We start from the raw sequence: 26,912 nt of genomic DNA, 5'->3' as shown, positions 1-26,912 counted from the left end.
TCTTCACATGTCTACAAAGATACAGAAGCTGCTTCTTCAAGCTAGTGCTGTTGATGAGTCAGAATAAAAAATAACTCTACGTACACATAACCATATGGTCAGTGTCTCCCACATTCACCACATTCACTCGCCCTCTCTACACACACAGCACACACACACTCCATACACTCACTCCCACTCCACACACACGCACCATTCATTCAACATGCAACAGCCCAATTGCAATCATTTCCGCTCAATCAATTTATTGCGTAAAACATTCAGTGTAAAGAATGGCATTGCCAGGCACCTGCTTTGCACGTCCAACCTAGAAATGCAAGGATTGCTAATTAATATTACAAATGCAGACCGACTCTGTAATGCACTGCACAGGGTAGTGTTCACCATAATCAATCTTATTAAACAATGAATGTGATTAGAGTGTTCAAATCAATAGGGGGGGGGGAAACAGACCTCTTAAAATGATTCATTCCCAAGAATGGTGATGGGAATAATGGTCCATCTATCTGATGATCAATAATTGTATATTTTTGCATTATACCACCCATCCAAACTATATTTATAGACAGGGCTGATTATATCTGCCTCACGCCTCCTGGAACCGGGGTCATCTCATTCTGTTGCCTTGGTGGGTGTGAAAGTGCCTTTCTGGGTTTGCTTTCATTATCCCCTTAAGCATCTTAAATACCTCTATAAAAGCTCTCCAGTGAGAAGTCTTTTTGAGGCTGATCCTTATCTGGTCAATTACTTGAATCACCTTATCTTGTTGTTCCTCCATCCTAAGGCACCCACCGGATAATTGTCTGGGAGCACTTTGTGGACATGATCAAGTATTTACTTGAGTGTAACGATCAACAAAAACAAACTTTTCCTCAACAAAAACACCTACATCAGCACGCCAGCTGACTGTTACTAAGTGCTATCGTAGATTGATGTCCCCAGCTCAGCAAAGAAGAGAGCTGATGAGAGGAAAAAAGACTGTAAAACAAGAACAACAGCGGTCATCTTTGCATCTGACACGTCACCTTACACTTCCGGAGGATGTCTCGAAGCGCTTCACAGAATTTACTGTGAAATGCGGTAACTTGTATATTGTGGGTGATCCCGGCAGCCAATTTGTGCACGAGTGGATGTTAAAGAAGCCGTGGCGCTATTCGAAAAGAGAAGGGAGTTTCTCCTGGTGTCCTGGCCAACAATGCCCCCAAGATAAAATCACTTCATGGCAGTTTGTGGGCCATTGCTGTCTGCAAATTGGCTACCGTGTTCACCTACAAAATACGCAGTTACTGCGCTTGGTAGCATATAGAGTGAATGCTGTGAAACTCTTTTGAGACGTCCTCTCGACTTGAAAGGGGCTCTATCAAATATAGGGATTATTATTAATTATCCTTATCGGTGGGAAAACCCCGGCCACTTCAAATGAATATCCTTCATCTTATAGCATCACAAGGCATTTATGGAGCGTGAAGCTGAAATTCTTTACAGGATAAGAGGACTGGGAACCCTTAAGCATTTAGCTATATGTCTGGGGAAGTTACAAAGCTTTTACCGAATGAAAGGAAATAATCATCGGCTATAAACTCATCTCAGGACTGACTCTCCACAGTGGATTCCCAAATCCAGATGTATTCTATTGAACACCAGCATGGGAAAGCAATTTAGTAACATGAAATTTCAAATAACTTCCCTTTAAATATAGCCTGATAACAATAATGTTAAATACTTCAATAGGAACAAAAGGAGCACAGTACAGTTGCTATGTTTTTGATATCCAATGTCCGATGAAAAAATTCCCACCCGCACCCATTTACATTCACTCTTTGGGTCTCTCGCACATTATTTTAGCAATTGTAGCAATGGCGCAAAGTCAAGGCCCCAACAAGACTGCAAGTTAACCCCTGTCCTGAGATGGGATCACTTGTATTTTTAACTAATACCTTTTTATTAAAAAAAGCTATCGGACTCTGCAGGCTCGGAACACCAAATGCTCGCAGTTAAAAAGGAACTAAAATTTGATCAACTGCTTCTCTAACTCACCCCCAAAAAAATAATAGGGTTAGATGTGGTGAAGGCCCTTTCGTCTCCAGGCTTTAAAGCTATCAAAACGCACAACCCGCAGCTTTGGCAGGAGCACAAAGATCACGTTCCTGGCTGTGCCCATCATCTGCCCTGTTTTATCAGCTTTGAGCAACAATCTGGTTTCCAATGTTTGCACCCCACCCTTTCACAGATAATAATAATAATAATAAATCATCCTTGCATTTGTTATTGCGCCTCATCACGTCAGAAGGACGTCTCAAAGGGCTTCACAAGATTTACTGTGAAGTGGAGTCACTGCGTATTTATAGGCAAATGTGACACCACGTTGCGCACAGCAATGTCCCACAAACAGCCATGAAACAAATGATCAATTTTATGTGGGGGGCTGTTGGCCAGGACACTGGGAGAAACTCCCTTCTCTTTTCGCATAGAGCCGTGGGATCTTCAACGTCCACCTGGACAGGGAGATGGGGCCTCGGTTGAACATCTCCTCCGAAAGACAGTACCTCTGGCTTATTCTTTTTAAACACTTTTAATGTTAAAATAGGTACCAAAGTGAGGCTTCCCTTTGTGGCTGAAGGACAGTTACTAATCATTACAGTTGGCATTTGACACACGTATTGGTATTGTGAAGTGCAATGAGGATCTAGAGGGTGGATCTGTATGTCAGATATGTGTTAGGGCTGGAGGCTGGTCCCCTTAAACCCCACAACAGCAGAAAAATAAGGGCCACTGAGTGACAGAAGGAATGGTTCGGTCTGTTCAGTGCTGGCGTGCGAGTTTCACTGAGAACAAAGTGCAAATCATGAGAGTGCCAGTGACCGGATTCAAGAACTGGGAGTCAAAACCATCCACAACACGTTGTTAAGAAAGCCCAGTTAAGAGTTTGTGAATCCTCTTTTCCCTTCCAGCTCCCACCCACCCCACCCGCCACACACACATACACACCCACACACCATAAAACCTCCCCGCCGAAAAGAATAAAGAAAACACTCACAGAATTCCCAGCAAAACTTCCCATTTCTGCACTTCCAATGATCCCATAACAAAGCAGATGAGGTCAGAACAAAAGGTGAAAGGGCAGCTTCCCACATTGGTTTGGGATCTCCAGAAACAAACGACCTACTGGAAACGCCGGGAAGGTCTAGATCTCTCCCCCTTCCCCCAAATTAAATCAGCAACTTTACATTTCCGCTCACAGATAATGTTTTCTCCGTGGATGCTGAGCACAGAGATAGAGGGGCAAAGTCTGGGATTTTTCCAAACCCGTGCCTTGTGTTAATTCATGTGAAAAGCTTTTGCTGGGGTATCAGTGATGCTTTTGTCTCCCCTCTCCAGGTATTTTGTGCCACAAACACGGGCCAGTTTATCACAGCGAGCGGATTCACCGTTGGCGGTTTGACTCCAGGGTTTGAATCAAGTTAACGCCATGCTGATTTGTGCTTCGCTCCCAGTTAAACTCACGAGAGCAAAAAACAAAAAGGACCGCACGCATTTGAACATCGACCAGTGACAGACACATTTTCCCTCCGCGCAATTTGAACATAACACTTTTTCTTGCGTTTAGACAAGTCTAGTTTTAGTCTACTAAAAAGCAGTGCCTTGATCAAGAGGAACACTCAAGAAAAATAATGGCTCTATTTGAGTTTGCACATCACTTAATGTGTGTAAACAGCCGGGAACATAATGCCAAAAACTGAACTCTAATCAATTTGGCTTCCGTGAAGTAAGTGGAGACAAGGTTACCACAAAGTCTCAGGCAGAAGCTGTACGCTCACGTAAACGCAAGAGGTGATGAAAGGCAGCACGTGTTGTGGAAATAACACACAGGAAGCCCAACAAAGTTAATGAATGATACACCCATCCTATAGGGACAGTAAGGGCGAGCAACTTTGTTTTTGTTAACATAAAATAGATTTTTCAAAGAAAAAAAATTCCCCTTCGGTATCGTCATTCACAAAAATCACGCTCCACTCTCCAAGTTACGATTCGTGAAATAATAATCCGTGCATTTGCTATCGCACCTTATCGCGTCTTCGAGACGTCCCCAAAGCGCTTCACAGAATGTACTGTAAAGTGAATTGACTGTATAATTTGCGGGCAAAACGATTCCAATCAAAAATCCTTTACAGCAATGTGCACACACACACACAAACACACACACACACCCCGCAGAAAACAACGAGCACTATTTTCCATCTTTTGCAGAACGTTGACAGCAAAGACTGGCTATTCCCCAGGCTGCGATTCAGTTTTGACACTAGGGGTTTGGCAAGCAGCTGTTGTGGGCTTCAGGCATAGAGCCATAAACTGCACGGCAGCTCCACTTGCTTCATACATAGTGGCTCGTTCATTGTTTCTTAAAGAACTGTGAGAGAGGAGGGAGAGAGCGCAATGAACTGCAACCTCTCTCTTGCCACCCTGATGTGGGTTGAAAATCACCTCTGCGGCATGAGGCTAAGCCTTAATCAAACAGAGGTTAATATGAGTGTGGTTGGGGCGAGGACACACTATGTTTTGCACTGGTTCACTAGGGGATGCTTATTTAATAATAATCATCCTTGCATCACGTCTTCTAGACGTCTCAAAGCGCGTCACAGACTATACTGTAAAGTGAATTGACTGTATATTTGTGGGAGAAACGTTATCAGAGTGTCTTGAAATGTTTAGAATCACAATTCAGCCATATTTTGTGGATACCTCCAATATTTTGAAGCAAGTAATTGTCAGGTTTCTTTGGCGAGCAGTTACTCTCTACTTTCAAAGGCTGATTCCTAATCATTCTGGGGGGGAAAAACAGATCCGAGGCTGATCTGCTTAAACGTAAAGAAAGGCCCTGAGACCTTCCGAGAACAAAGAGGGTGTGAAGCGCTGAATCGCAGGCCACGTCCCCCTTTTCTTTTCATTCTTTCACAGTTTTATTTCAAAAACTGCCGCATATCAATGAGCCATTTTCATTCACTCCCAAGACTTTGAATAATTGCCTTGAGATGTCATGACAGAGCGGCAAAACAGACAATTGGACAAATCAGATGTTGAAAGGTTCCCTCAATAAAAGGCCTCCTTCGAGGGGGAGGGGGGAGGGGGGTGGGGGGAGAATCCCTTTATCTCTCGCTGTTGTAATGTGACCGCAACTCGCAACTCTTTAGAAATAAGACCATTTGGTGCATTGTTTCATTCCCCAGGTGCTGAATTGGGAGAAACTGACTGCCTTGTTAAATGGACACTCGCTCAAAGCTGTGCACTTGAACACTGAAAATGTATTTTTTTTTTTGGAGGGCAGGGGGGGGCAGAACAAAAGGAAAATTTAGGAGCCAACACCCCACTGAATGTCCGTCCATATTAGATACTTGGCAGCTTTCTTCCTGCTAAGTAATAAACCCCAGTTTCACTTCCCCTGATACAAGGGAATGGTTTAAGTGGGTGGAGAGCCAATTCCATTTATCCCAGGCTTCCTTCAACGGCACACGGCCACTGACAGCTTTTGAGGTTTCATGTAATGATAACAAGATGATAAAATGGAGCGAGACCTCTTTCGACTGCTGCTCCGCAGTTGCCTCAACCGCCTGTGGGGATGCGAGTCACCTCTGGTAGGCGTCATCTCCTAACCACATGCACGGTACAGTGGCAAGTGTTAAACTGGTTCGTTCGAACTAACACTCCGAAGTTCGTAGGTAAGCTTCAAAGTCCCGGGCAGCTTGCCAACTCCATCCAGAGTGTCTTGTATCACCTTGCTTGGTGATGCACACAGTCTGGGAAACGATGCAATCCTCCCACCCCACCCCACCACCACCAGCAACTTTACAACAACAAATTACATTTGTACAGCGCTTTTCACGTAAGGACATCCCAAAGCGCTGGGGACAGGATCCGCACCCGAGCTGGTGATTGGGATCAGGAGGGGTACAGGGCCGGGAGGGTAGTGGCTGGGAGGGTGACAGCCGAAGAAAAAGGTTGCGGCTGGGGGAGGAACGCTGTAATGGGTCGTGTTGCCAACCTACAAGGAGCAGGCTTAGACATCGCTTTCCGACGTGAATTCCGCAAGATCCAAGCAGCTATTCATACAAAGCCCCAAACCGAACCTGTGTGAACTGGGAGTGCCTACAAATCAACATTAACAACCTCCCCCCTGCAAACTACAGCACATGGCCCCATCATTCGCTTGTAGCCGGGTTCCCTTGGACTCCCCCTTTCTTCAATCTTTGCCTGCTGTCCAAAATTCACGTGATGGCGGAGGGTGGGGGGGGGGGGGAGGCTTTTGTCATTTAAATCGACCGGACAAAAGGCGTGATGTGAGAATTATTCAGCTTTAAGCTGCAGTGCCAGCAGTAGTAAAATGGCTTGAGGTTACCATCACGACTCCCCACCACTCGCCCCACCCCCCCACACATCCCTTCCTCGGCTAAAAAAAAAACCCCCTCCAGGGTTCAATCTGAATACCTAATTTTGGATCGCCTGCAAATTAAAAGACTACACACTGTATCTCTTCAGTTGCTGACCTTTGATCCGCCACTGATTAGACTAAATGAGATGGATGGGGAGGAGAGAGGGGTTGGGTGGGGGAGGAAGGAATGTGAGAAGGAAGCAGAATGAATTAAAACGCGTCCCATTTCCATTTCTCATCTTCTGCTTTATAAAGGGATGGTTATTTTCGTCCACAAAACACGCACGCACACAACCACCCACACCACTTCACTGACTCTCTCCTGTGAAGCGCTTTGATGGGAATAAGCAGTCAACAGACAACTCGAGAACCGCCATTCGATCTATAGACACAAGACCCACACACACACGGGGGGGTGGGAGGAAAATGAGGTTGGGACGTTAGCTGTTTAACGCAGTGTAAATATTCACAGAAGCACCGCTTAGTTTCACACGTATTCTGTGGATTTATAATCATTTCGGAAACATCACCAAACTGTCAAGGGGAGGGGAGGCAAGAGAAGGAGTGGCGCGGGGGGGAGGGGGGGACGAGAGAGAAGGAGAGAGAAGACAGGATGAGGGAAAGAGTAAGGCAGTGTATTTCCAAATTGGACATAAGGGATTTTTTTGCCCCCTAATCACATACTCATTGATTATTTTTTTAATTGAACAGGCACGGTTAACTTCATGGGGCAGAACCAAATTAAGCACGTCCTGGCTATTAATGTGTCTATCCGAGCACTTTAACAGTAATCCTTCTTTTCGACAGGGCGCCTTTCACATCGGGAGGACACCTCAAAGTGCTTTGCGGGATTTCTTATCAATTTGTAGTGACTGTGTATTTTGCAAGCGAAACCCTGCAGACAAATTTTGGGACCAGCAATAACATGCACTTTACCCCAGACGATCAACTTTGAAGAGCGCTGACTTCATCACAACCAAGAGCGTGTATTCATCATACGAATGGAGATCAGTACAGTCACCTGAGTATTTCAACGTTGCCCTCTGCTAATTGGAAACGCTTTGAGAATTTAAAGCGGGGGGGGGGGGGGGGTGGGAGGTAAAGAGAATTAGCTGCAAGTCTTTGCAAAGTGTCTAGAAAAGGTTTGCGAGAGGTTACCAGCTGTCATTTGATTATCGCAACACCTAAAAAAGCACACAGAGTGACAGAGAGACGTCAAGCAAACACACATCAGTTCCTTTCAAATCCCTTGTTTGCTGTAAACGAGTTTACTGCTGTACCTCAAGTCATGTTTTGACGAGACAGTAAATGTGGTGCATTTATGCTGCAGGAGCAGAGTTTATCACCAAATATACACCGCACACAAATTCTCTTTACAGTATGTCCTGTGAAGCGCTTTGAGACATCCCAAAGACGTGATAAGGCACTATATCAAAATGCAAGGATTATTATGATTATATAGCGGTGGGGCAGTGACGGCAAACCAGCCTCGCCTGCCAAAATGTACTTTAACACGCACTGTTTGTTAACTCCTTGGAATGAAAGTTAGCTGTGTTTCATCGTGTGTTCGATGCGCTACATCACATATCACGTGTGATGATTGCACATCAAACTGACGTAGCACACGTTACAAGTTGGATCTGATCTATCACGTATCAAATGTAAGAACACACACGATAAAACTCCACTCATTCCACCCCCTTCTCCTTCCATTCCCATTATCTCACTGATGACTGACCCAACTCAAGCTTGCACCAGAAAGGAAAGTGAAGGGGATCCTCAAATATTATTGAGATTTCAACAGTTAACCGTTTAATGGTTTACGTTGTGGCTCTTCGCAACGAATGTGGTTTGTGGGCAGTAACGAAACTGAAGCTGACAAAGTATTGTCAGGATTTCACTGGAAGAGGCATGGAGTAAATTTCCGTTGTACAAATCGAATTGAGTTCCGCTTTGCCGGCAGTCTCTTGCGTTGAGCAGAGGTTTCACAATGATTGCCCGTCACCTCTGCCTCGTCCTTCTACAAACGGATCAATACAATTTCAGAAGAATCTCCCCTTCCCCTCCCTCACGCCCCCCCCCCCCCCCCACAGCCTAAGTGTCTGCACAATTGCACAAGCCGTTATTGATCTGTGGCTATTGCAAGCAAGTCGATTGATTTTTTTTTCTAAAGGGAGATTATGTTCAGCCACGAAGAAGCAAAACAGTCTTTTTTTTTTGCAATAGGCCAAACAAGATCGGAACAGGCAGTAGTGACCTCAGTTTAATGTCTCACCCGAAGGTGTAGCACACACACCTTGCAGGGTGTGGTGAATAAGCTTGTGAGCAGGCAGCCCAGCGTTGGGACACCTGACAACTGCATAAATAAAAGGGTCACAAGTGCTTCATTTACTCCTAACGTTCGAATCCAACCTCGGCACACCGTCTCACAGATCAGTAACGCGAGCACATCTTCGGTACGTTGCGAATTCCTGTCCCGAGGCAGATCCAGGAAAGGAAAGATAAGAGCTACATCAGTTTTTTTTTGTTTCCAGAGACAACTGATCCAATTAACATCAAAAACAAGGCCTCAATGAGGAGCTGGCCGTCCGACAGATGACTGCAGCTCCCAGTACAGGGTGTCGGCAGCTGGAACTAATCGGTTCAAGTTTTGGGATACAATTAATATCAACCGCGCATGGGATTTGATGCCGATTGTGCTTCTTATTGCAGAAAGTCCTCTCTGTTCGGCATCAAAAGATGCCAATTGTTCACTTTTAAAGGGGGAAGAATGCAAAGGTACAGCTAACAGGGACGAAATTCAGTTGGCGTTTTTCCATTAGAAGTCATGAGTTCACTGAAATTCGCCAGTCACTGTAATGTACAGTAAATCTGGTGAAGCGATGAGATGTCCTCCTGACGCAAAAGGCACTATATCAAATGCAAGGATTATTTCTTATTATGCTATTACAGTTTAAAGCACTCTCTAGAGGTAATTTCGAAATGGTTCTCAGTGGTGAGTCAGTCAGATCAATAACACTGACACTTTACATCTTAACAAATGCTATTTTTCTTCACATATTTGAGCTTCCGAAAATAGCTACTTTTTTCAGGACATTAATATTTGGTTCACCAGGTATTTTTTTAGATTAGAGGAACTGTTTGTTTGACTATAGAAACTATGTTTGTTTGACTACAGTAACTATGTTTCTTAGACGAGTGGAACTATGTTTGTTTGACTATAGGAACTATGATTTTTTTATCCTGAGTATTATTATGTTTGCTTGGAATGACTCACAGAGTAGCAGAAATGCTTGTGATTTGCCCCATTTATAAGCTTTTCCGATTACAAAGCAATGACTTCAGAATTTTAGGCTTGTACTACAGGAACACCCATTACTTCAGGTCGAGGGAAGGCTGCCTCAGGTGATTGTAGAACAAGGATAATATAATCCTCGCATTCAATGCGGTGCCTATGTTGAAATATCTAAATATAGCCGATCTGCTCTCTTGGTTTGTCTCTAGGTTTCCTTCCAGCTCCCCCACTTTTTCTGTGTATATTCCCTCTCCCTTTCCATACTCAACCACACAAACAACAACAACTTGCACGCATATAGCGCCCTCCGTGCAGGGTAGGGTTTCAGAGCGCTTAAAGGAGCATAACATGTGCTATCGGCACATGTTGTCTAACTGGGCTGTGATCTTTTTGCAGAGTTGATCCAATCTCTGGACTGTAAAGTAATCACTGACTGAACGTACAGTCCCGGGCGATACAGAGAACAGTGCAGTGATATAAAGTCACTAAACCACAATGTTAGTCTTCACTGCAACCAAGTAAGACAAGCAACCGAGTGGCCAACACGTGACCCAATCGCTCCATCAGTCTCTCGTACTGGCCATTAGCAAATAATCACAAGACGCTAGATGTGAATAATCTGCCATTTGCTCCTCCTGTTGCCAAGAATATCTGCCACACTTTGATGCTGTTGCTCAATGCACCACAACGCCATCAACTCGAGGTGGTTAAAATTATGATTTTAATAAGAAGGTATTGTAAGCTTTTCCTTCCATCGCATTAAATTAGGAAAAAACTAGTCAACGCCCAATTAATCCCAAAAATGACACCTCGGGGTGACCAGGGTCAGTGTCTCGGTCCCGCTAGACAGATTGCCACATTTGTCGCATTGTACTGTTCACAGCTGGTACACGAGGCAGCGATTTTCTCAACCCCCTACAACGCTCCACGCCTGTGGCCAAACTCCATGGTAAACTGTGAGATTTACATTGGCCTTTCTCCAGAACAAGGCTTCATTACCATAAAGCAGTTCACATCCAACTGAGCGGCTCCCCTGAACATATTAATACTCACGTTTTTTGTAGCCTTGCCTCTTATTCACAAAAAAAATTTCCACCCCGTGTCACCCTAAAATACACCACATCAAACTACATTAGGGAACTGAACATGCCTCAGTGAATAATAACTTTCTTTGCTGAAAAAAAACGATTCCTGGCTTTATTTTACATCTGTAAGGAAAGTTGCCACAGACCAGGTCGTTCAGGCTCAATGGGCCAATTGCCCCCTCCTGTTCCTGTGTTACTAACAATGAAGAGAACATGTGCACATCAGCCCCAGACGTCTGCTGTTATACACGCTAACTTACATGCTAAGCTCCTCTTTCGATCCGGATTTGGTCGAAAAGAGGAAAGCAGGAGAGATCAATGCGGGCGGAGAAATGATTCACTTGGCAGCACATTTTGTTCACATTAAGTTTGAAATGAAGTGAACATTTTCATTGAGATTTGCTTGACAGATGCTACAATCACTTTGAGATTTGGCACTCTTAGACAATGACAGGAAAGCATTCAATACACCAAACAATTTCCAGTCATGGCCCCTGTGAGATCTCATCATCCTTTTTTAAGCTAAAATTTCAGCTTCAAAATTGCGTTTCGGCAAATTTCTACTTCTCCATCGATTTTTGCTTACCATCCAATCCAGCAAAGGAACTTGGATTCAACAGAATTGGATTCTTCTAAGGCACCATTGCGTTTAAAGTCGAGGTTGACATACCAGTCAAGTGCTATTTTGTCAGAAGTGCCATCCTACAGATGAGTTGTTAAACCAATTATTATTAAGACACCAAGGAATTGTGCGATGAATCCAGTTCACAAGTAATTTTTCCCTTCACTTTGAAACACTTTGCCTACAAAACACACAGTGACGACACTTGACTACACAGCGAATCCTCTAAAGTGCTCAATAAGGTGCGACGTAAAACACAAAGAATTCTTATTGTCAGTAGTTCAACAAATCAGCTGAAACAGTTTCTTGAATCCTCTCCTGGCCCAGCAAATGGTCGGAGCTCATTTGCAGACGTTTGATTTAAATTTCCCTACGTGCACTGTAAAAAAGAGGAAAAGGAGGCAAAGAGACCAAAAAGGGTCTCTCACAAATCGCCATGTAAAGGTTTCGCCCAGAGCAACGTGAACTTGTACAGTCTAAAAGGTCCTGATCACTCTCCAGTGAAGTAACCCATGCTGAAGCTGAGCATGTGTTGATGACAGGTGAGAATAGGAACAGGTTTGACTGAGATATACCCCCCTTCGGGACACTGCCCTGCGTGAGGAGCGCTATATAAATGCAAGGTAGTGCTGGTGGTGTCGTGGTCGAATAGCCCATCAAGGCTAAAGCCGCTTCAGCAAGATACTGAAGGGCAACACTTGACTGTGGAACAGCACCCGATAAAATGAGAAAGCGTCAAACATGTAACTCAGAAGAGGCGGAAACCGGACTTGAAAAAACAATTGGTAAATTTAGTGCTGAGGAATTCTGAACAGGTTTTTTTTTTAGAAAAAAAGAGAATAATACAAAAATCGTGCCGATGTATTCAAATCGAAAATGTCACTGCTCCAACGCTGCAAGTTAGTGCCTGCAGCCACAACAACAACAAAATTACATTTGTATAGATAGCGCCTTTCATGTCGGGAGGACGTCCCAAGGCGCTGGACAGTCAGTTTTTCGGACGCAAGCTGGGGGTCGGGATTGGGGAGGGCGGAAGGAGGGTGATCGAAAGCACGGTCGAAGAGGAGGGTCTTGAGACGGGTCTTGAAGGAGGCGAGGGAGGGGTCGAGGTGGAGGGACTGAGAGATGGGAGTTCCAGAGGGTTGGGGCAGAGTAGCTGAAGGCCCGCCAGCCAATGGTGGGGCGGGCGAGTCGGGGGATATGAAGCATTTTGTGCCTTCAACATTTTGCCACCAATGTGACAAAATGAGTTCATCTTGTTGTCTGTTGAGATCGCAGGGAGAAAGGGGATGGGGGGGTGGGGGAGGCGACAAACTGACATTCACAGTTATCGTAAAGGGAAAAGTGACAATTACTGCCAATCACGTCTAAAACAGAGCAGGGCTGTCCTGTCGTGGTATCTCATCTGCCCACTCTATAATCACCACATCCATCCCATGAAACAACAGCTAACAGCAGACAGGCGTCCTTTTGTGCTGCAATACCCCCAGCAGGTGCTCGAGGTAAAAGGCAAACTGTTTTTCAATCGACAGGACCCTAGGAACAGCTGCTCCCAAGGCAAAGCTCGGACAAAGCTCTTCCTCTGGTTATCCCTCGTGTCCCTTGGTGATTTGGAGGCTATTTATTAACCGTATCAGCATTGGAAAATCAAGACTATTGAGGCTATGGTGTACAATAGAACATATTAAAAGGAATGTCCGTGCAAAGCGTAAGCAGTTTTAGGAAATCAGTTTCGCAGCTACAAATCTAGAGCCACGATCTACTGTGAAACTGACCCATACAAATCTTTCCAGTCACAGGTTTAATCTACAGTCTGTCTTAAATAATAGTGATAGTAATAATAATAATAATCCTTGCATTTGATATAGCGCCTTATCACATCGTTGAGACGCCTCAAAGCACTTCACAGGATATACTGTCAAGTGCATTGACTGGGTATAATGTGGGTGAAACGCCCACAAACTGCGCAGTCAATCCTCAGCTGGCCCACAATAGGGGGTGACACAATTGACCCTGGCGCAGGGGTTGGGGGTAAGGTGGGGGTTAAATCAGCCAGCACTTCTGCTCCTGATTTCTCCGCACTGACCCCAGCTGAAAAATGGCCCTGCGTGGGCAGGATTGGACACGGCTGTGACGCTCAGTGTCTAAAAGGTCATGAGTGAAGAATTGCCCCTCTGGGCAAGACACTGGAGCACAGCCGACGCCTACAGAACAGAAATGCACACGTTATTGCTGTCATGAGAGGAGAAAGAGAGGAGGGGGGAGTAAAACCTTTCAATGAAACAACTAATGCCAATCGCGAGCTACACATTACATCTGTGACACTGAGACTATTAAATAATGCATCTCGCTACCTAACCTTCATTCCACCTCGCATTGGTGAACTCGCATAACATGGTTGGCCGCCAATTTGTATTTTATGAATAGTTTTACTATTTATTGCCCTGACTTCATTGAAAAACGACGATTTTAAAATGGTCAAAAACCCCTCAGTTAGTGACATCTAACGATTTCTGGCACACACACACACTAGCAAGGAATAGTGAACAGAGACATATAGCTTTGTCCTTCCATTAATATTTTAGCACTAAAGCTGTCACAGGCATTTCAGTTCCCATTTCCTTAACTCCAGTCTGCTTTGGAGAGTAATGGTTGATAAAGAACGAGGGATGGGTTTAACAGAAGGTCTCACTTCCAACCCCACAATTTGCCGGTGCAGTCGAACTGACCTTTAGGATATTACTTAAATACATTTTAAAAGCTTTGATGTGTATGCCTGACAAAATCTCTTTCAGATGCACTGAATCTGAACGAGAAATAAAGCTCATTCCAACCTGCTCGGCTGGTATATACGGCTGTTGATGTGACGAGCGTGGGTTTTCAAAGGTATCGCCTCACTTTCAAGACACCTGGACAGCAGATTACCTATTGTTTCGATAGATAAAGGATTTCAAGCGTGCTTGAAAACTCCCAATTTTTCAACACTCTGGTAACCGCTCTGTCCTGACAAATTGTTAGTTCACGTCTGATCTTTCAAGTCTATAAACAATGTACAATGATTCCTCGAATGCGCTGTTCTCGTATCGAGCTCGCACTTTCTCCTTACCCCCACTCGGTTGTAAATCTCCCTGTAAAAACAAGTCCACCCACGGCGGCAAATTGTACAGAAACAATTAAAAGCACATTTCTTGACCCTTTCTCACGTATAGGTGTTTAGTAAAACATTCCTGCTCTCTCCATCTATTTCTTCCCCCTTTTTTGTCATTTATCTTTCATTCCTCACTCATTTGTCTCTCGTTCCCAGTTTCTCTCTGCTATTTGATCTAAAAACTCTATGATGGCCATGGTAATTTTCAATATTCTTATCTATTCGGACACTTTAGGACTTTGGGACATAGTCTTGGCTGACTCGCCAATACGCTGTTGGGGGAGGCATTACATTATCAGAGGCGCCGTCCTTTAAGATGAGACGTTAAAACCGAGGACCCGTCTCGCTGTTTCAGATGGTCGTTCAAGATCTCATGGCACGACTTAGAAAATGAGAAGGGAGTTTCTCTCAGTGTCGGGGCCGACAGCACTCCAGCTAAAATGCGTTATTCACTTGTTGGCTGTTTGCAGGAAACTGCAGTGTGCAGCTACACAGTCACTACACTTTACAGAAAACAACTGAAGCGCTTTGAAGTGCTTGGTGACATAAAGCATTATATCAATTGCAAGATTTCACCATTATTATTAATATAACACACAAGTGATCTGATGCTGCTGGTATGAGAAAACTTCAAAAATAAACATATTCCTTGACGTATCACTCAAATCCAAAGTAGCTGAATTTTAACACAGTCGTTTGGGAATTAAATGCATCTCACCATTTTGAAGGTGGCAATAGCGATTTAAAAACCCACAGAGAAAAAAAGGATCAGTATTGGGGCATAATCCCCACAGCTCTAACTAATGCAGCAATCCTCCAGAGACAGGAATATTGACGTTATTGTGAACCTCACATTATAAACCTTCCCTGATACCAAAGGAAAGAAGGATATTCAAATAAGTAGCAACACACATGTTGTCAGTCATCAAAAATTAGCAATAATGAGGCTGGTATGAGGGGAGAGGGGGAAAGAAAGCAATATTGAAATTTGCTGCAAGTTCAAATTTTGTGCATAGGTTCTACTATAGACGCAACTGCAAAACGATTTGTAATAACTTATTTGGTGTGCAATGAGCTGTTTAAATTCAGCTGTGTTCACCTCTCAGCCCACACAGGGCTCCGTTAGCCTAGAGAAAGTCCTGCAAATTAAAGCACTGCCATTGTATGTCACCTTCACTTAATTGCTAGTCAATCTGAATCATTGAGACGTTTCTTTTACATGAAAGGTGTGATACAGTTGCACGTTGTGCAGGAAGCTTTTTCCTAATTATTGAAAGAAAGGGTTTAATACAGTACACACATTCACTCCCGCAAAAGGTCAAGTACAGTCTGATCCATACTGCTTATTGTCGAAATCCTCCTCGTCTCAGAACTCATTATATAAAACCATTTGTCAAAATTGGCAATGGATCATAGACAGCTCTGCTCGGAAATATAATCTGCCAATCATCAAAGGCAACAACAGCAGGCATGCACTTGGGACAGCTTGCTATTCAAAGTATTACACCAGTAAAAAAAAGCTGCTTCCCCTGGAGGTGGGTTTCACACTGCGGGAAACGGAGAGAGGGAATGCTTAAACCAGTGCATCGCCTTCAGTCAAACGCGTTGCGTTGCAAAAGTGACTTCAAAGACAAGACAACAAAAAAAAAAGGCACCTCTCGCCAAACGCCTCAAGTCATAGCCAAACGTAAACCCCTGTTATAATTATGTTCAAAAAGCTCCCCAATTAAGGTTAAAAGGAGAATGGACTTGTATTGCGAAAATAAATTAAGTTTCAATTGGATGCTCATCACACCATCTGTTTGCACTGGGAAAGTCAACTTGGCTGTCAGTCATAGAGGATCGAGCACCTTGATGTCATACGTATCAGTGCATATTATCAGGTCCGCACAGGCTGGGCACCAGTCATTAGTCGTTACAACTTGCATTTATATAGCGCCCTTCACGCAGGGTAGCGTCGCGGAGCGCTTAAAGCAAGCTCGCTTTAAGCGAGCTTAAAGTAAGCTCTGTGAAATCCTAAGAGTTCATCTTCACCTCTAAGCGTCCGCGAAGGCTTGCTGTCGACTTTAGCGCAGGTTATCACATCATTGCTTACAAACTCCCACGCTTTCGCTCATTTCAATTCAAAACCACAACCTTCTTCAAGGACCTCCATGATTTTCTAAGCACCTGGAAGATTACAGCTTTAATTGAGCCGTTTCAGAGGAAATTGTCAAACTGCATTTTCCTTTTTCACCCTGGTCACACATTTACACCTATTACTGCACCTTTGTTTCTTACCCCCCACGCCCCACTCCCACACAAACATAAACACAAACTAAAAGTGTTACTAATTTACTAGCAAATATTTTGATTTGATTTCACAGTAAACAATGTCTTAAACTAAGCCAACTGTGCCGTGAAGTTGACGATAAAACGACAGATTATCTGGCAAGCTTTGATCAGCAACAAAATAGAGATGAACGGAGGAAAACTATTCACAAAACAAAAACAGAAGTCGCTGGGAACGCTCAGCTGGTCAGGCGGCATCTACGGAGAAAGGATCGCCACCATCTGCAGCATTTTGCGTTTTGGAAGAAAACTATTGCTGAGAGGACTGAGGGCAAACTGACAATAAAAATCTTTGATCAATTCAATCCACTGTGTAGCAGGTTACATGTGTTTTTTTTTAATAATCACAGCCATATCTGTAATCATTCCATGATCTACAGTGTATTGCTTTAACTAAGAGAAGTTGAACCCATGTGTTTGGTTCACACTTATAGTTCTTTGTGGGCTCATAAAATGTGCTCAGTAAAAATCAGGTTTTAATGGTCTCCCTCAGGATCTTATCAAGGGTAGCCTTTATGGAAGTTGGTCCCCACAGACAAGTTCACGCTAATCTGTTAATAGAGGCAAGATTTGAACGCTCCCTCTACGGAAACTGCGGCAAACCGGCTTCTTGGTGTGACTCTGAGATAAGAATTACAGCACAGCACGGAACAAATATTATAAAACGCACTTGCAATGTGTCCCACGGTGTTACCAAAATAAATCAAGCCAACATCCGACAGTGGAGATGCTTCAAGTGCCAGCAATACACAGGGCACCATTACAACCCTGTTCTTACCAAGAGCAGAAAAACTTCAAAAACTTATACCAACGAAGTTTGATTAAAACCCATTCTAAGAACATGATAAGTTTCGCTGGGTGAAAGAAGACTAAAGCCAAAGGTCCATCTAGTTCGCCTTCCACCATCCTGGCAGTCGTTTGACATATCATGTCCCAAACTATATACTGGATCCTTGGATATTATCTTCTAGCAGAATTCCATCTAATTTGTTCTCTTGAAACAAACATTTTCTGATCGAAATAATATTCCTCCTCAGAAAAAAAAACAAGACCCGGAATCAAACACCCCCTTAGAGAGATCAATGGCATGAAGATGACGTCCCTTATGACATGTCTAGGATGAATGGTCCTCCTACAATCTACTTGATGTACCAAGGTCTCGCAACCAACAGCATCAATGAATGCCTTTTGCAAACACATTCTCTTTAAAAGATCTAAGCTAACTCTACTGCTAGAGCGACTAAAAGTAATCATAAATTACAGTGGTTTCCACTTTCTCTGCAATGCGAATTGGAAGCACGGACACTTTTTAATCCCAATACGAGAGGGCAATAAGGACTGGGTCTAAGGATATAATAATAATAATAATCCTTGCATTTGATATAGGCTTTTCACGTCGGGAAGACGTCCCAAAGCGCTTCACAAACACACTGTAAAGTGAATTGACTGTATATTTGTGGGCGAACGCGGCAGCCAATTGCGCACAGCAATGTCCCACAAACAGTCGTAGGTTGAAAATGACCAATTTATTATTGTTTTGTTTTGGAGGGATTATTATTCGGCTCTGTGTGGAGTAAGGAAACTTGCCCAAGGTTTTGCCCTGACCTGCCTGGAATTGAACTCAGGTCTCTCGCTTGCAAAGCGAGCGCTCTAACCACTGAGCTACAGGACTCCGAATTGTGTGCATTTCCCATCTTCTTGGACACCCACTGTGTGCGATGCTGACATATAAGTAGTTGTTATGGTGCGGGACACAAGTTAAGCAAAGGTGAAGCACCTTACCCGATACAGAAACCCTCATGATGGCTTCAAGGGGCCTGTTGTTGTCCAAAGCGCGGCTCAGCCTCAACTCCCCCGTGGTTTGGTTGAGAATGACCAGATTTAGCTCATTCCCGTGTTCGAAGCCGTAATAAAGCGCGTCGGAGACGTCGGGGTCGTGAGCGGGGATTCTGCCGATCACTCCGGTGGGGAAACTGCTGGACTTGTTGGTGATGTAGTTGTTGAAGATGATCTCGAAGTTTTTCAAGCGGGGAATATTATCGTTTTTGTCCAAGAGGCGGATGTGAACCGTGGCCCGGCTGACCAGAGGCGCCGAGGTGGCCTGAACCACGATCACGTACTCGGACTTGGTTTCGTAATCCAGATCCGTCAGCGCCGTCAACTCCCCGGAAAAGATATCCAACTGGAAGACTTCGGGAATGTTCCCCTCCACGATCTGGTACATGATTTGAGCGTTGGTGCCTTCGTCCGGGTCGGTGGCCGTGACCCGCGCCACCACTAGCCCTATCGGACTGTTCTCGTCCACAAATATATCAAACTCGTCCTTCTCGAAGACCGGAGGGTTGTCGTTGACGTCCAACACGGTGACTTGGATGTCAATGGGCGTCTTCATGGGAGGGACCCCTTTATCCACCGCAAAAGCCTTGAGGTCGTACACGGGGACGTTCTCTCGGTCCAGCCTGCGTAGGGTCCTCACGATGCCGGAGGTGGACTCGACGATGAAGTCCCCCTCGCCGTCGTCCCCGCCTTGGAAAGTGTAGAACACGCGGCCGTTCAGGCCGGAGTCCCGGTCGGCGGCGGACACCTGCAGGACGCTGGTGAAGGCGGGCACGTCCTCGTGGACCGAGCCCTGGTAGCCGTCCCGCAGGAACCGGGGCGGGTTGTCGTTCACGTCGTTGACCAGGATCTCCAGGTAGGTGGTGTCCGACTTCTGCGGGATCCCGTTGTCCTTGGCCGTGATGGCCAGCGTGTAGGACACCTGGTCCTCGTAGTCCAGGTCGGTCAGGGTGGTCACGGCCCCGGAGTCCGGCCCGATCCGGAACTGGGGGATGCTGTCCTCCATGAAGTAGCTGATGCGGGCGTTCTCGCCCGTGTCCTCGTCGGTGGCCCCGATGACCACCACGGTGGTGCCCACGGCCCGGTCCTCGTCCACGTCGACCGTGTAGTGCGAGCTCTGGAAGACGGGCCGGTGGGTGTTGGCGTCGGTCACGTTGACCAGCACCTGGACCGTGTCGGAGCGGGTGCCGTCGCTGGCCGCCACCGTCAGCGTGTACTGCCGCTCCAGCTTGTAGTCCAGCGGCAGGGCCAAGGAGATCAGGCCGCCGCCGGTGGTGCCGGTACCGGTACCGGTGTTACCGGCGCCGGTGTTACCACCGTTACCGGCGGCCTGGCTGCTGATGGAGAAGCGGTTGCGGGTGTTGCCGCCGGTGATCTGGTAGGTGACGCCGCCGCCGCCGGCGTCCCGGTCGACGGCCCGCACGGTCAGCACGCTGGAGCCCACGGCCGCGTCCTCGTTCAGCCGGACCTGGTAGGCGGGCCGCTCGAACTCGGGGCTGTTGTCGTTCACGTCGAGCACGGTCACCGTCACGGCCGACGACGACGAGAGCCGGGCCGGCCGGCCGTGGTCCCGGGCCTCCACCCCGAACCGGTAAGTGTCGACCGCCTCGCGGTCCAGCGGCCGGCCCACCACGATCCAGCCGGTCTGGGCCTGGACGGCGAAGGGCAGGGCCGGCGGGCCGCCCACCAGCCGGTACTCGAGGCGCGAGTTGTCGCCCGAGTCGGCGTCGACGGCCCGGGCCTGCAGCACCGAGTGGCCGACCGGCACGCTCTCCAGCAGGCTGGCCCGGAACGGGCTGCTGACGAACAGCGGCGCGTTGTCGTTCACGTCCAGCACCCGCACGGTCAGGAGGCCGCTGGCGTTGGACAGGGGCGGCCGCCCGCCGTCCTGGGCCCGGATCCGCAGCGTGTACTCCCGGATGGCCTCGTAGTCCAAGCGGCCCACCACGTCGACCCGGCCGCTCCGGGCGTCGACGTGGAACTGGCCGCGGGTGTTGCCGCCCACGATGCTGTAGTGCACGGCCGCGTTGGGCCCGGCGTCCCGGTCGGTGGCCCGCACCCGGGCCACCGGGCTGTCGGGCCGGGCGTCCTCCGGCACCCGGCACGAGTAGCGCTGCTGCCCGAACTGCGGGCTGTTGTCGTTGTCGTCCTCCACCGCGATGTGCACGGTGGCCGTCGAGCTCCGGCTCGGCCCTGGGCCCCGGCCCTGGTCGTCGGCCTCGACCAGCAGCCGGTACGAGGCCACCGCCTCCCGGTCGACCGGCCCGCGGGTCCGGATGACGCCCGAGCGCGGGTCGATCTCGAACGCCCGGTTCGGGCCCTCGTCGCCGTTCAGGAAGCGGTACACCACGTCGGCGTTGGGCAGCTCGTCGGCGTCGGTGGCCCGGACGGTCAGCACCTCGTAGCCCACCTCCAGGTTCTCGCGCACGCTCTCCCGGTACTCCCGCTGCTCGAACAGCGGGTCGTGGTCGTTGGTGTCCCGCACCGTGACCGACAGGGTGGCCATGGCCGTGCGCCGGGGGCTCCCGCGGTCGACGGCCAGCACCCGGAACACGTGCGTGGCCTTGGTCTCCCGGTCCAGGCTCCGGACCGTCGTCACGGCGCCGGTCAGCGGGTCGAGGGCGAACAGGTCGTTCGAGCGGCTGTAGAAGAGGGCGTCCATGGAGTACTCCAGCCGCCCGGCCTCGCCCTCGTCCGGGTCCACCGCCCGCACGGTCACCACGCTCGTGCCCGCCGGTTCGTTCTCCGGTACCGACACCTGGTAGGCCGGGGGCTGGAACTGGGGTCCGGTGTTGACGCTCCGTCGTGGTCGTGGTCGTCGTGGTGGTGGTGGTGGTCGTCGTGGTGGTGGTGGTGGTGATGGCGGCGTCCGTGTCCTCCTTCGTCTCCGGCTCCCGGTCGCCCCGAGCCGCAGGCGGACGGTGACGGTGACGGTGACCGCGAGGCCCCCCCGCGCCGGGCACCGCTCGCAGCGCACGACCACCTCCGGCCACGCGTCCGGCCGCAGGCACAGGCCGTCCGGGGCCACCAGCCTCCCGTCCTGGCACCGGAACCTCGGGGCCGAGTGGCCGCCGCCGTCGTGGTGGTGGTGGTGGTCATCGCCGCCGCCGCCGCCCTCTCCCCCTCCACGGTTGTCGCTCGCCACTCGGCAACGGGCGGCGCAGCCCCGCCAGGCGACCGGCAGCAGCTCCTCGATGCCCAGCCACCACTCGCCGGCCATCCAGCAGGACCCGGGGGCGGAGGAGGAGGAGGAGGAGGAGGGGGCGGCGGCGGTGGCGGTGGCCGGAGAGGTCAGGCTGACCACTCGGAAGGCGGCGTCGGCCGGAGGCCGCGGCTCGGCCGAGGGGCACCGGAGCCCGAGGACGCGCAGGTCAAGGCGCGCGGTGGAGAAGAAGCCCCCGGACCCGCCCGGGCAGTAGCTGGTCAGGTGGACGGAGAAAGGGTTGTGACCCAAAGCCGCGCAGTCCGGGCGGCGCGAGAGCCACAGCGTAACGGCGCCGCCTCCGCCGCCGGTGGTGTTGGTGTTGGTGGGGGTGGGGGTGTTGTTGGGGGTCACCGTCTGGATTCGCAACCAACCGCTCGCAAACTGGGGCGCCGTGACTCTTCGCAAAGCGCAGGTGCGCCCGGCGGCGTCCGGGTCCAACCGGGCCAACAGGGAGCCGGGCCGGGCCCGGGAGGGCAGGGGCACCGGGCGGCTGCGGCGGCGGTGGTGGCCGAAGCACTCCGACAAAGGCGCGCTGACCAGCACCAGCACCAGCACCGACACGCAGGTCCGCAGCGTCCAGCCCAGGGTGGCCGCGGCTCTTGGAGGAGGAGGAGAAGAAGAAGGAGGAGGAGGAGGAAGAGGAGGAGAAGACGACCACCAGCACCGAGAGGACCACCGAGAGGAAGACCAAGACCAAGAAGACGAAGAAGAAGAAGAAGGAGTCACTTCCATCCTTCGCCCCATCATCTCCTCTCCTCTCCTGACATCTCCACTCAGGGTCCACCCCTCTCAGCGCTCTGCGCGCATCCAACTCTCTCCCCTCTGGTCACTCCGGGCGCCTTGAACCATGGCTGAGGGGTCTTTTTTTTGGAGGGGAGGAGGGGGGTTGGAGGTTTTTGCAAAGGTCTCTCTCTCTCTCTCTCTCCCTCTCTCGTCCTTTCTATCTTGTCACACACACTCTGTCTCTCTCTCCTCTCTCTCCTCTCTCTACCTACTGTGTGCGGGTTCCCAGCGAGAGCGCTGCTTCTCCTTCTTCTCCTTCTCTCCTCTTTCTCCTTCTCTCTCTCTCCTTCTCTCTCTCTCTCTCTCTCCTTCTCTTTCTCTCTCTCTCTCTCCCCCCCTCCTTTCGCCACTGTCCTCGGTTGGTGCGGAACGATAGCACAAAATGGCTCCGCGCAGCAACGCACACACACACACTCTCACTCTCTCTCTCTACACCACCACTCACCCCCTCCTCGGCTTTCATTAGCATAAAACCTGCTCAAACAATTCACAGACTATACACACACACACACACCCAGAGAGAGAGAGAGAGAGGAAGAAAGAGAAAGAAAGGATGGAACAAGCGCTTTAAAGGGGCAATGTTCCCCTTTCCTACTCTTTCCCCCCAAAAAAAATGCCAAGACTCTGCTCTTTAAATGTTGATCAATATTTATCACTTGACATTTCGACCATTGCAATCAAACACACACACCACAGAAGCTTTTAGTTGGGGAACTGCAATCGGACGTCGTTTCACAGAGGATAAAGGATACCATTGCAACCCCTGTAATCTCTTTTGTGTATTTATTTGGGTTGGTGGTTTGGGGAGTGATTGATTGATTGATTGATTGATTGATTGATTTGATTGATTGATTGATTTCTTGGTGATTGTTGTTGTTTTTTTTGTTGCACAGCAGCAACAAGAAAATCATTCCCCCACTGCAAAGTGCAACTCGTTTAAATGGGTCCTGAAGTGTAATTGCAGGAGTGGGGTTTTTTTTTGTTGGGGGGGAGTGGGTGAGGGGAGTGGGGGGGGGAGACGTTTCATTAACTCAGAGGTTTCGTTAACTCACAAAAAAAACTCTCAACTTCCGACACGTCGAGAATGAGCCTAAAGAAGGCTTTTCGGTAACATTTCTTTATTTGTGCAACCCCCTTTCACACGTGTGTATAAAAATTATCTTGTATGCAATAAACCCAAGAAAAAGGGGTTTAAACCAATACACCCCCCCTCATCTCCCCTCCCCCCCCTAAAAAAAAATCACAAAGCCAGTTTAAAAAGAACCTGTTTTTAAATAACATTTCATTTGTTTTTAAAATCTATGCATATATATATATATATACACACACAGAGAGAGAGAGGGAGAGATGTGTGTACCTATTGATTTACAAAGGTTGTGGTCCTCCCCCCCACCCCACCTATTCCTTGACACAGTGAAAATGTCCCAGTGTTGGTAAACTCAACACCAAACCTTTCCTCCCTCCCTCCCTCCCTCATTGCCCATCAAGGCCAAGGTGTGATCCGGATCAGGTGTGATTTGCGCAGATTCCAAGACGAAGTCTTACAATGTGAAGCACTTTTCAATCTTTTGTATTAAAAAAAAGCACATTTTATCCCCTTCGCAACACGCATCAGTCGCTGATTCCCTGATGTCGCTGGGGTTAGTTATATTGGAAACCTGCTACGCACACACACACACACACGACTTGCATTTATTTATTTATGTATATTTATATAATAATCCTTGCATTTGATATAGCGCTTTTCATGTCAGGAGGACGTCCCAAAGCGCTTCACAGAACACACTGTAAATAATAATAATAATAATCCTTGCATTTGATATAGCGCTTTTCACGTCGGGAGGACGTCCCAAAGCGCTTCACAGAACACACTGTAAAGTGAATTGACTGTATATTTGTGGGCGAACGCGGCAGCCAATTGCGCACAGCAATGTCCCACAAACAGTCGTGGATTGAAAATGACCAATTTTATTATTGTTTTTGGTTTTGGAGGGATTATTATTAGGCTCTGTGGAGTGAGGAAACTTACCCAAGGTTTCGCCCTCTGCCTGGAATTGAACTCAGGTCTCTCGCTTGCAATATTATGTTATTAATATTATGTTATTAATATTATGTTATTAATACGAGCTGTGATATAGACACTTAAACACACAAGCTGCAATTTCGATTTTAAATTCACAATCAAGACAAAGTAAGAACACTATACACCAGGTTTATAAATGTTTATAAACAGCTGCCACCCCTACATTGTGCAGTAATATCCCGTAAACTTTGTGCTGTCTGTAAAGCACTAAATTATATTTCTGTGCGATTTCATTTCAAGCCAGAGCTACGTGTGTTTTGGATAACTAATTTAAAACCATTAAGTGGGAGGATTTCGCCCAAATTTGCATCTTTTCCAGAGTTTGATTCATTGCGCAGTGTAACTGGATTATTTTGGGATCTCACACGCACAAATACCTCATTACATCCATCAGGCAAACTAGATGTGTGTGTGCATGAGAAAGAGTTTATGCAAGATGTGTACAGTCTCACTAGGCTTAGCATCTCCTCATCACTGTTTTGTTTTTGCAATAGAATGAAAATAAAATATATTTGGCATCCTTTTAAATACACGCTACTGCCACAGCACCGATTGAAATTGGAACTAACTGCTACTAAGGCGGAGCTGTGTCCATATCTTCGCGCATTGTCGCTTGTTTGTTATTCAATAATAATAATAATACTCGCATTTTCATATAGCGCTTTATCACGTCGTTGAGGCGTCTCAAAGCTCTTCACAGAATATACCGTTAAGTGGATTGACTGTGCATTTTGAGGGTGAAACGCGGAGCCAATTGCACACCGCGGTGACCCACAAACAGTCGTGGATTGAGCGACCACATCTTTTGGGCGGGTGAGGTTGTGGAGCGATTATTATCCGCCTTTGACTTGCACAGCAGATGAGTTAGGCGCACTGCACTGGAACATCAACCTGGAATATGAGATCAAGGTCACCACCACAAGGGGCTTTGAACCCACAATCTTCTGACTCCAAGAGGCCAGAGTGTGCTACCAACTGAGTCAGATTTACTTATTATTTTACCCCAAACTGAAAAATTCCCTCAAACCTAATGTTTCTGAATGGAAAGAAGACATCATCTGTGTATTATATAAACCGGCAACATCTTGGGAAACATTAACCAGTTTTGTGTTTAACGCTGTGGAAGGACATGGGCAGTGACTAGGCTAATACTAGCAACATTACCTCTCAAATCAAGTTGTTCGTAATGCGTGATTCGAAATAACTGAATTGTGGTTTATATCTTCATTTCAACGATCCGTATGGTAACACCATGGGAATCAATTAATATATTGTCAATTGAATTTTAATATAAATCACAACTGGGAGCCAGAGCTTTCAAGTCAAGTACATGCAAAATTATGCAGTGATATGTATAATACTGCTCTCCAATGGCATGAGCTGTTCAACTTATTTTGAGTCACAACACCTTTGATCCACATGTTGTCAGGTTCTTTGGACAGACTTATTTTTATCCTCATTGGAAATAGTAGTTAAATCAAACATGTTTCGCCCACGAAGTACACAGTCAACCCAATTTACAGTACATTCTGTGAAGCGCTTTGAGACGTCTCCACAGTGTGATAAGGCGCTGTATCAAATGCAAGGATTATTAGTATTATTGCGTGCAAACGTGCATCCGAGAACGCCAGCAAAGGAGCAGGACTGTGTCTTCTCGTAATTGAAGCTTTAGGGGAAATGCTCATATGCTAGAGTTGTTAGATGCCAGTCTCTTACTTGGAATTTATTGAATCATGGTTTGACTGAAGGGTACAAATCTTCTCCCAACGCTGAATGATGTCTGATTGCCCCGGACTGAAGCCGTCACGGTTAGTGGAGAATAAGAGTGAGCCAAGGTAACTGACATCTAATAGGTTTTCATTGTAATACAGATTGTGTCATTTATTACCATTTATTACTGCGTTAATCATATTCTAAAGTGTTTTAGTTTACCATCTCCTGCTCATTTTTGGACCTTACTCGGAACATCAGTGTAGATGGCGCCACCACGAGGCTGATTTAGCTTAAAGGAGTGAAAACTCAGTGGTCCCAATGTTATTCCATCGAAGGGTCAAGATGTGGAGAGGTTCACAATGTTTATTTACCACCTGGGGTACTAGC

The 26,912-nt window shown here is 47.4% G+C and overlaps 1 protein-coding gene across 1 annotated transcript in view; it reads right to left on the bottom strand.

Annotated features, from left to right (window-relative positions):
* Positions 1 to 25,194, bottom strand: part of celsr2 (cadherin, EGF LAG seven-pass G-type receptor 2) — a 114,181-nt gene extending 88,987 nt beyond the window's left edge. Inside the window, exons 1-4 of the mRNA XM_042342252.1 lie at positions 25,190 to 25,194; positions 22,043 to 22,544; positions 21,651 to 21,781; positions 18,688 to 21,569 (exon numbers count right to left, since the gene is read on the bottom strand). Of these exons, the coding sequence (XP_042198186.1) occupies positions 18,688 to 21,569; positions 21,651 to 21,781; positions 22,043 to 22,544; positions 25,190 to 25,194 (3,520 nt within the window). The remainder of the gene's footprint in view (positions 1 to 18,687; positions 21,570 to 21,650; positions 21,782 to 22,042; positions 22,545 to 25,189) is intronic.
* Positions 25,195 to 26,912: the final 1,718 nt, after the last annotated feature.

The sequence above is a fragment of the Callorhinchus milii genome, unplaced genomic scaffold (genome assembly GCF_018977255.1).
Source record: "Callorhinchus milii isolate IMCB2004 unplaced genomic scaffold, IMCB_Cmil_1.0 Scaffold19, whole genome shotgun sequence".
Taxonomy (NCBI): Eukaryota; Metazoa; Chordata; class Chondrichthyes; order Chimaeriformes; family Callorhinchidae; genus Callorhinchus; species Callorhinchus milii.
Note: the sequence above shows the minus strand (reverse complement) of the source record. Positions and strands in the feature narration are given on the sequence as shown.